The sequence below is a fragment of the Paramisgurnus dabryanus genome, chromosome 14 (assembly GCF_030506205.2).
Source record: "Paramisgurnus dabryanus chromosome 14, PD_genome_1.1, whole genome shotgun sequence".
Taxonomy (NCBI): Eukaryota; Metazoa; Chordata; class Actinopteri; order Cypriniformes; family Cobitidae; genus Paramisgurnus; species Paramisgurnus dabryanus.
In genome coordinates this window covers 6,204,382-6,214,954 of record NC_133350.1, presented here as the reverse complement: position 1 = coordinate 6,214,954, position 10,573 = coordinate 6,204,382, and the positions used below count along the sequence as shown (strand labels likewise).

The following is a 10,573-nucleotide window of genomic DNA, read 5'->3' as shown; positions in this document are numbered from 1 at the left end:
ACCTTAGTTAGAGAGCCTTTTACTGCACAGTTAATTCCCCCTATTAGGACCATGTTGGGCATCATTGGTTTAGGAAACTCCAGGGTGAAATCATACCGCATAAGCCATATCGCACCACTGCGCAGGATCTCTGTCAGACTCACATCTCTCTGGAGGAAACGAGATGCCATGTTCTCACTAGACCAGTATGACACTTTGCAAAGCACAGGTTCCACAATGCTAACTAAGGCGTTTAGCACACGTTGGTGGAAAGACATCCGGTCTGAGTTTTTTGTAAAGAACCGTGGGACGTAAGAAATAGGTTCTGGACAGGCCGTGGCGGTCGAGTCTAGTCCGCAGGGTAGGCCCCGTAGCATATATACGGCAGGTAAAGAGAGATTATAAGCCAGTATGGCACCAGTTGGCACAACTGGGCTGGTGAGAACGGCATCAAAGTTCTGCTTTCTCAGGTAATCGACCAGCTCTTGGTTAAACAGGAGACTCTCAGCTGTGACTCTTAGGAAGTCCACAAAGCTCCTCATGTTACTGATTCTGGTAGTGATCTTCTCCATGAAAGGTAGCTCTTTGCTCACAGCAGCATTCCGGGCTTGGAGCTGCTTCAGTTCTTCCTGTCCATACGGAACCGGAAACGTTTTGGTAGTGTAGTGTTTTCCGGGTCCAAGTCGTATACTGACCTCTGGAATGACCACTGTCACTTTGTGACCCCTGAGGCCCATCTCCTCTGCAACAGCCTTGACGCCAGTCCAGTGGCTTCCATCCATGGGAACCACTAAGAGCTTACCAGTCCAACCAGATTTTTCAGGCTGTGTCTTTTCTTCCACAGATGCAAGGGCGACCATGAAGTGCCCCAAAAACACAGCCAATGTCCATTTCATCTTCACGCCACCAGTTTTAAACATCACTAAAGAGTGCAGGTCTTGCAGTAATCTATTTGCATCTTTACCCTTCAATGTGCTTCAAAAATAAATAAATAGATTAAGCATTGAGTGAATTCCATGCAGGATTACCAACGTAGACTGCAAGTTTAGTGACCATTCAAAAAAGTAAACACATGAAAAATTGGTTAACAGGCAGCTTGTACAAAGGTAACCACTTACAGGAGTCACTTCACCTGAGATGGAGAGGAAGTGTGTCTGTAAATACAATCAGTGATCACAAATCATCTAGCCTAGCAATGAATGATTTGCGTACAAAGTCCTGCTCTTTTTTTGCCTTATTGGCTGAGATCCATGACCTTTGTCTCTCTTTATCTCCAGCCGAAATTAGCCTACAAACAGAGAGCGAAGGGGGGGGGGGGGGGTATGTGGTCTTTACATTTTAAAATAAACAGCATTTTGCCCATACTCTCTCATATAATACATACACACAGCAAACAAATTCGATCAAGCCATATTGTTCTGTGAGAATTCGGCAAACAAAAAAGTGAGTAACAATCCAGCTAAAAACCATTACCGAAGTTTAATGCTTACAATGGGAATTATATATTGGGTTTTAATGAAAACTATATTGGCCCCTACTGGTAATGTGTCGGGTATTTTAGTGGGTTACAGTGTTATCTGCTGGATGGAAAAAATACATACTACCCCATACATACTATATAAAAATATTGTAATGGTTAACAACATAATGCTATCTGTAATGGAAAGGAAACCATTACAATTTGTAGGAGTTATTATAGCAGTTATAAGTTAGAAGGGCAGTTAACTGAGCTGTTTTGTTAAGTCATGCTTCAAACGCAATGCTGTTTTGCAAAGTCATGCTTTAAATTCAATTCCTCCAAGTATACAGTACATGACACAGCGTAATTCATAGTTTACACATCGCGCCTCACATCCGTCTCTGGAGCATGCGTAGAATTGTAACTCGACTCTATCGCAATAAAATGCAGTAACCAAAGTGGAGATAATCCTGGGCTATGACGAAAACCCAAAAAGAGAAAATTGTGAATTTTGCCTCTGTCCCCAGTCCCCGAATTGTTTGCAAATTATTTTGCACTTTTAGATCGTAAGAGTAAAAACTTGTGCTCATAGTCTGAACTTTATTGCTTTTGATTATTATGATTTAAAGGATAATTCCGGTATTTAACACTTTGGGTCTCATTTCTGGTTTGTTTTGGATGAACTACAGTGATGGACACAGAAATTTTGACAAAGGGTCGTGTCTTGAGTTTTTGACTTGTTTAGAAGCGTCTCTTAACTGCTTCAGAATGGAAGTCAATGACCATGCACAAACATGTCATTAAAACAACACTTAACGTTCATTTTCAAAACTGTACTACTCACCGAGTGGTGCGTGGTGTTCGTTGTTGTTTAAAAACAAGTTGTGAAGCGAAATACAGTTTCTGTCTTGTTTTATTTGGCATTTTGTAAAATTCCATTGATCTCTCTTGTAAGACTCATTGCTCGCTGATATATCACTCCGCCGCCGGGAAACAGAAAAGGGTCTGTTTATATGTGGTTGTAGTTTTTTCGCTCGGTTTCTCTCAGAAGAAATTTTTCCCATATTTGTAGGGCTGGACCAGAATATTTGAATATTTGTTCCGTGGGTTGACATTCGATTTTCAGTTTTGAGATTCGAATATATATAGTAATATTTCACAGCGTTAATGCAGAGCTTTTGCCAAGCAGGAAGTGCGCTTCCCGCTCCCGCTCTATAGGTGGCGCAGAGAGACCAACATCCATAGCCAACAGCCACCAAACGCCACCAGTGGAAGAGATCGCCTCGAACGGAAAGTACGCTTCCTGCTTTGGTATTCACGCTAATAGTGTTGTAAATAACGTCCAGTTTCTTGCAAAAACTGATTGATTTGCTTCACAAGACGTCAATATGTCACACGGAGTTATGGGGGATTACTGTTGTATTGGATATTGGATTTAACTCTTAAAGTGTGCGGATCGGTTGACTTGCATGACGGAGCACTGGGGTTTCTGCAAATATCTTCTTTATGGTTCTGCTGATGAAAAAACATATTGGATGATGTAAGTGTTATAAATAAACTTAATTTGGAAAGTATGCTACCGTTTTATTAGTTTGTTGAACTTCGTTCATTTATTTTCGTTGTTTTTATTTAAATAGCCTACCCTTTACGTTGTCAGTAATTACTGTGCTGTTAATTTCTGATACGGGAGTGTGTGTCTGTTAGAAAAATGTAAGGCTACCTTATTAAAAGTGCTCTTGTGTTTTGTTTCACTGCTGTTCTCGCAGGACGCGTGACAGGCATGCCGAGTGTGCTAACGCTTCTGACTCAAATATAGAGCGGAAGTATATACGCGGTTGTGAGGTATCTGAAAAAATAGTTCCACTATAGCAAATAACACGGATTGAAATCATACATTGCGCCAATATATTTGTTTTTAATCATCAACGAACACCACGAACTACTCGGTGAGTAGTACAGTTTTGAAAATGAACGTTAAGTGTTGTTTTAATGACATGTTTGTGCATGGTCATTGACTTCCATTCTGAAGCAGTTAAGAGACGCTTCTAAACAAGTCAAAAACTCAAGACACGACCCATTGTCAAAATTTCTGTGTCCATCACTGTAGTTCATCCAAAACAAACCAGAAATGAGACTCAAAGTGTTAAATACCGGAATTATCCTTTAATATATTATAACACAATACAATAATATAATATTATTATAATCCTTGCGGAAGTATAAGGAGAGGAATTTTCCACTTTACATGTAAACAAAGTGGAGGCCTGGCATTAAAGTGAGTTCACCTAATAATGAAATTTCTGTCATCATTAACTCACTTTTATGATGTTTTCAAACCTGTAAAAATGTCTTTGTTCTGATGAACACGAAAGAAGATATTTAGACGAATATTTGTAACCAAAAAGTTTGTGAGCAAGCGTGCCGCACAAGCCCTGAAAAGTGAAGCCAAAACGTCTCGATCGCCCCCCCAGTGACTGGTCCCAGTATAGGTCATAAACCCCGCCTCCCCATGTTATTCAATGGGACTTGAGACCAACTAAAAAAATTAATTACACTTCAATTATCTTTTTTCCGAAGCTGGTTTCTGTCATTTACTGTAGTTTTTGTCACGCTATTGTAAATTCAAATGTTTGTTTTTAAAATAAGTTTGTTTTTAGTTAGTTATTTAATGATATAAAAACGGTGGTGTCACGTCATGATTGACAGCTGTGATATCGTTTGATATGCACATTTCTCGAGAGCGGGGTCTTGATTTCGCAACTTTACTTCCTGCTCACTACTGCGCATGACTGGTCCCGAAATCGCTACTGCGCAGACTCAAGACCCAAGATGTCAGCGCCATATTGGGACGCTGGCTGGTTCACTTTTCACCAATGGAATAGAGCGAACAGGCGTCGTCCATCTTTTTTACAATCTATGTTTGTGATCCCCATTCACATAGGATAAAAGAATACTATAGAAGTGAATGGACACTGTACCCAAGTGGTAATCCACTGTACCCAGCTATCATTATAGGTTTTTAATTTAATTTTTAAAATTACTGTCACCGCGTTGCAACGCAAATCTCCTTATGCAAATAATCTGGGCGGAGCCAGCAAATTACGTTTATGAAGGAGCATGCGTTGCAGCCACTGTGATTGGCTGTTGGTCACGCTTCAGACAAGCCTTCTTTTAAGCGTTAACGCTTATGCCCCGTGTGAATGTACCGAAAGTGACCGTTGGCGACCGTATGGGCGTTCCAGTGATGTGAGAAAGTGAAGAAAAGTTTAACTTAATGCAAATGATGAGTGATTTTTGGGAGCAACTACCAATGGGAGCTCACTTCGCTCCAGAAAACTCATCATTTGCATAAAGTTAAACTTTTCTAATCTTTCTCACGTCGCCAACAGTCACTTTCACTCTGCTACTGCTGGTCGATGGCTGTCTGAATGAGGCGATTAAAATAGACAACTGGTGGCGAGAAAGTCGCTGGTGGTTTGAATGAACCTTGAGGCCGTAAATCTGCCTTACTCCAGGTCTGCAGCCTCCCCGTATAGCAAAAAACTCATCCTTGGTGGGGAAGCGTTGTCTATTGATGAGATAGCTCAATGGCAGGGAAAAGAGTTAAATGGCGAGCTACCTGAGCGACGTGTTGGAGACCCCTGGCCGTAGAGTGTCCCGATTGTCATTTTAGGTTTGAAAATGGTGCTCATGGGTGCCCCCTTTTCAATCGATATGCCAGATGATAGGCATTCACATATGATGGTGTAATTTACATAAAAAATCGTGCACCACATTGTACATCTCTGACCTAAAGCTAATTCTTTCATAAATTAAAAATATAGAAGTGGACAAAAGAAATAAAGTCACAGATAAGAAAAACAGGTAATGTTACAAAGTACTAATGTACCAGAAAACAAAGGTTGGGCATTGACCTTTTAATCACCATTAATGTAATATATAATTTACATCATTATGCAGAACAAGGATTGTCATCAGTGCATAAATACAAAACAACATCACAATAAAAAAAGTGAATTATTACAATATATTTTATTATTATCTTTTTTATAATAACTTAAGGACAGATACGGACTTATTACTGTGAAGAGCTGGTCTGTGTTTGTACTGGCTGGCAGTGTTTCCGGTTGTACGGAGATATTCGGTGCATTTCCGGACAGGCGCATATGTAGCTGCCTCTGTTGTTGATGCAGTTGTGAGAACAACCACCATTGTTCAGTTCACACTCATTCATATCTGACAGAGATCAAAGCAGAAAGACATTAACATACAGCACTGATGTCTGTACTGTAAACATTTAAACATTTGTATGCATGACATTGGTGCATTTAGCAGACACTTGTATCTGAAATGTCCTACATTATTCCACCAATTTCAAAACACAAACCCATAACTCTGCATGTTTCAGGACATGATGCTTGCAACAGCATGGTTACTATAGCTCAACTGACAGTGTTTTAAACTCTATGTAAGCATGCATTTGTGCACTGACCTTCACACTGGTATCCATTAAGATGTAATCTATATCCCCTAGGACAGATACACTTGTGTGCACCTGGCAGATTCACACACTTCCATTCACACCTATGCAACTTTTCATCCTGCATCTCCTCGCATTCATTTGTGTCTAAAACCAAAACACACAAAAACTTTTTACAGTACAGTGGAAAACTGTTCCATGCAGATCTGAAGTTTCTTTTAAGAGCTTATTTAAACTGATGAAAATAATATTTTTCTTTTAAATTAATAAAGATAGACTATGTAATCATACTGTAACTCATACTACATACTCACTAGTACAGGATGTTCTGTCTGTAGAGAGCTGGAACCCTGGATTACAACTACACCTGTAGGAGCCCAATGTGTTTTCACAGACATGCTGGCACAGGTGCAGCTGCTCTACACACTCGTCCAAATCTAAAAATACCACAGACATACACTTGTCATGGACACACACACAACAAAAAGTAACATGTGCATACATGAACACATGTATGCATTGCAGACAACTCCAAAAAGATGGCAAAGGCTGTCAATAATATGCAGATGTATGATTCTATGATGCACTTACATGATGCACACTAATGTAGCATTTACGCGTCAGTAACAGTTATACCAATAAAACAAAAAATATTGGAAAACGTTTTTCTATCTCTGTGGCCTTGTTTACAACCAGTAAATGGTAAATAGACCGCATTTATATAGCGCTTTCATAGACCAATGGCCATCCAAAGCACTTTACATATTGCCTCACATTCACTCACACATTCATACACTGGCAACACAGGCAAAAGTGAGAGTGTAATTTTATGTACATGAACTTTTGAAAATATGTCCAAACAAGATACGTTAGAGTCACTATAAAGTAAAGGCCATAATATTTCACAGTTGTCCAACTAAGTGCACTTAAATCCGGTTTGTCAGGAAATAAAGCATCTGTTTAAGCGGTTATGGATTTTAAATGATATTCCTTTAGATTCGTATCCCTTCAAATATTCCATAAACTGCCTATTCATCTTCACTGACATACAAAAACACAAGCATTTAAGATGTCTTGCATATAAAATACAGATAATGTTGACAAAAGATCAAATTCTCATACGCAAATGGATCATTAAAATGTGTGGCTAAGTCTAGATTTTATTATGTTTTTTATTATAAAGTATTTTTATCAGTAACAGTTCTGAACATTCAGCTCTGTTTAGTTTAACTATGTATGGTATTTTCAGTACAAACATGATCACACTCAAACACTGTCAGAAAAACAGGACCCTATAAAGGTCACTGGGGCAGTACCACTTTAAAGCCTACACCTTTGCACCTATAGAGTTCATGTTAGTACCTTAAAGACACATATTGGTAAATATTTACATATCTGTACCTAAATGGTACACTGTAAAAAAAAAGAATAAGCTGGATTTACTTTAAAATATAGTGCATAATTTTTGCATCTAAGTAAGTTTCACATGGAATTTTAAGCAACTGCATAAATTGTTTAAAATGTAATGTGAAACTTACTTTAAAATATAGTGCATAATTTTTGCATACATTTTTTAAGTAAATCCAGCCTTTATTTTTTACAGTGTACATAATACTGTCCAGTACAGTGACAGCTAGGGGCCATTTTTTTCTGGCAGTGTAACCATAAAATAACTCTTAACTATACCATATACAAGTTTGGGCCTTTATTTCATTTTCATGTGTATGCTGGATAACCCGTATGAATCTTACACACATGTTGTAGCTTGTCTTTTACCCCAAAAAACAACAATATTGTGCTAAAGGTCAAGAATTCAAAGGCCAGGGGTTATACGTGAGTGTCTTGTAGGCACTGAGGGCTGAATCCACACAACACAGCTGTTTTACTACCAGAACCATATATCCACCAGAGTAAAGACACTTAAACCCAGTGTTATGACCATAATATCATGAAAGGAAGAAAGAAATGCGCTATTTCTTAAACAGAAAACCTATAATCAGTGGAGTCTAGATGTCTGAATGGATTTCTGAAGTCAGACTTCCCCAATCTGTAAAGTGGTAAACTTGATAACACAGCCAACAGATAAACCAATTAAATGTGTATATGGGACTTTTCTCACCTCTACAGGTGCGCTGGTCCTCAAGCAAGAGAAATCCTGGTTTGCAAAGGCACTGAGCTCGGTTCTGTCCATCATCCTGACAGATCTGAGAACATCCTCCGTTGTTTAGGGAGCAAGGACTCAGTGCTGCAACATAAGAGAATGAAGCTGTCAGTACCAGACGTGATACTTAAAAAAAAAAAATTTAATACTGAATGATTCAATATACCAAGATGCTAGCATGCTTATTTTTTAACTGATAATGTGTTTAACAGACCAGCTGAGGTCAAAATGGTAACATCCATCAGTTTAAAAACTTATTTCCAGATGTGTCTCATGCACTTTAAAGCTATTTTGCGGTCATCTGTGTTAAAGGGCTGCAACTTTCTATTTGTCACCTGCACAGAGAGGAAATGTGCCTGGTAGAAAGATACAGAGATGAACATGCAGTTGAAAGACAGGAAACATGGTAAAGCATTTTTTACCTTTTCAATATCCCAAGTAGTTCAATAGAATTAAAACACCAAAACAGAAGAAAAAACAATTATGTTACATTACTAGAAGTTACAATCATCTGGATTTATGATATAAGATTTATGAGAAAATCTAAATTTTTATTGTTACTCTGCACAAATTTTTCTAAAGAAAACGGTCCCAATTGTTCTGCTTTAGTGTGGTCCTTATAATGTGTCAATTTTTTTAAATGTTCAACTCTCACCCCCTAAATGTATTAGGATCAGTGTTGGGGAGAATGCATTACACTTAACGTGCATTACGTAATAATACTGTATTACTTTTCTGAAGTAACGAGTAAAGTAACGCATTACTTTTTTAAATGTACACATTAATATTTCAGTTCCTTTTAAAAGAAGTAATGCAAGTTACTTTTTGAGTTTAATTACATCGATTAAAAAAAAAACGTAATGAATTAAACTAAACGTAGTTACATTATGCACTCTATGCGTACACACCTGTGTGTGAACAGTTCGAGTCAAAAACGGAGATGTCAGGCCAGAGCTCGACATTTTTGTAATGAAATATGCAATTTATGAATGCAGAACTTTTCAGTCATAAAAACACCTGCAAGACCTGAAAGAGATCAACCCTCAGCCAAGAAAAAGTATTGCAAAAGTAACTAAAAAGTAATGTAAGCATTACTTTCCATGAAAAGTAACCAAGTAATGCAATTAGTTACTTTTTTTGGGAGTAACTTAATATTGTAATGCATTACTTTTAAAAGTAACTGGTTAGGACATCAATAAAAACACCCTGTGCAAGTTGTTCCTACAATATCTAGAGGTTGCTCAAAGCCTTTGAATATTTCCGAAATCACATATTTTTGCAAAAACTGTTTAAGTGCTTTAAGGATCCTCATTTCACCATACTCGATTTTTAGACATAATTTTGAGAATGTTTATGGCAGACAGTATGTAAATTAGGACTGGGACACAGCTTGTTTAATTCCATATAGTCATTTCTAATTAATGGCATATTTTACCTAAGCAAAGAGGTGTTTTGCCGCTCCATTGTCCATTGCGCTGGCAGTAGCTGTTTACATCCCCATTGGTCAAAGTATATCCAGGGTAACATGCATACTGGATATAATGCTTATATTGAAAAGCTGTAGGATTCCTTATTGACCGAAAGTAAAATGTTCCATGAGAGGGCAAGGGTGGGTACGGGCACACCGGACGAAGCTTCCTGGTTGGAAATCTTGGAATTTCAAGATCTTTCCATGATGGAGAATCAAGCTTCATGTGTTTAGGGTCACTATGATTGCTTTTCTCATTTGCTTGCTGATGAACGATCGTTGTCAATGAAGTAATGTTTCTTAGAAATTGGCTTAATAGATTAGGCTTAGTAGGGAATGTTAATAAACTATTTTTGAAAATTTCTGTATGATTTGTTACAGAATCCACAGTTGTGTCTACCTTTAAGGGCAGCTTAGACACGACCTGGGTGGTTACGGTCAACACCTCTGGGCTGGGTGATGTACGTGCACTGGATCTAAGTGGTGAAGACGTCCCCCGAAGCTCAGATCTTTGATCACAGAGTCCTCCGCAGCTGGATGAAACAGTGCTTTGAGCAGTAGACATGAGGTTGTGTGTGAAGGAAACATGTTTAGATGCCATAAAACCTAGAGAGCTTGGAGTAACAGAACCTTCAGTGGTGGCTTCATGTGAATGTTCTGTAGTGAAACTCACAGACTGTATTGTATCTGTAGGGGACACATTTGTGCCCAATGTGTTGATATTTGGTGCAGATGCAGTCCAGTAAGAATTAGTTGATAAAGTCTCAACAGCTGAAGTGACTGATGTTCTTTGAGATGATTTGTCTGTTCCAAAAGTGGACCGAAGGTCTTTCTCATTTTCTCTGTATGGTGCATCAGTAAAAGCTGTGGTTAACTCTTGAGTGTCCATCAGTGGAGTAGTGAATCCGGTTGGCATGGTTGCGGAGTTTAATGATAAAGATTTATGAACAGTACTTGCAAGATAAGAGAAGGAGATTGTGGTCACATTGGGAGAATCCACCAGAGGAGATTTTGGAAGATCAACAT

At 38.4% G+C, this 10,573-nt stretch overlaps 2 protein-coding genes across 3 annotated transcripts in view; both read right to left on the bottom strand.

Moving 5' to 3' along the window:
* The window catches only part of LOC135718815 (UDP-glucuronosyltransferase-like), a 31,320-nt gene extending 30,123 nt beyond the window's left edge, over window positions 1-1,197 (bottom strand). The window contains exons 1-2 of one of the 2 annotated variants that reach the window (XM_065241102.2): window positions 1,098-1,197; window positions 3-954 (exon numbers count right to left, since the gene is read on the bottom strand). In XM_065241102.2, the coding sequence (XP_065097174.1) occupies window positions 3-899 (897 nt within the window). In that variant the 5' untranslated portion in view covers window positions 900-954; window positions 1,098-1,197. The other variant, XM_065241101.2, reaches the window with a different exon arrangement.
* Window positions 1,198-5,323: 4,126 nt separating this feature from the next.
* LOC135718820 (uncharacterized) lies at window positions 5,324-10,572 on the bottom strand. Its single transcript, XM_065241110.1, has 5 exons — window positions 9,515-10,572; window positions 8,038-8,163; window positions 6,233-6,355; window positions 5,931-6,065; window positions 5,324-5,674 (listed from the first exon to the last, which is right to left on the bottom strand). Exons 1-5 carry the CDS (start codon window positions 10,461-10,463, stop codon window positions 5,517-5,519), a joined length of 1,491 nt encoding a protein of 496 aa, XP_065097182.1. The 5' UTR covers window positions 10,464-10,572; the 3' UTR covers window positions 5,324-5,516.
* Between the last annotated feature and the right edge of the window lies 1 nt (window position 10,573).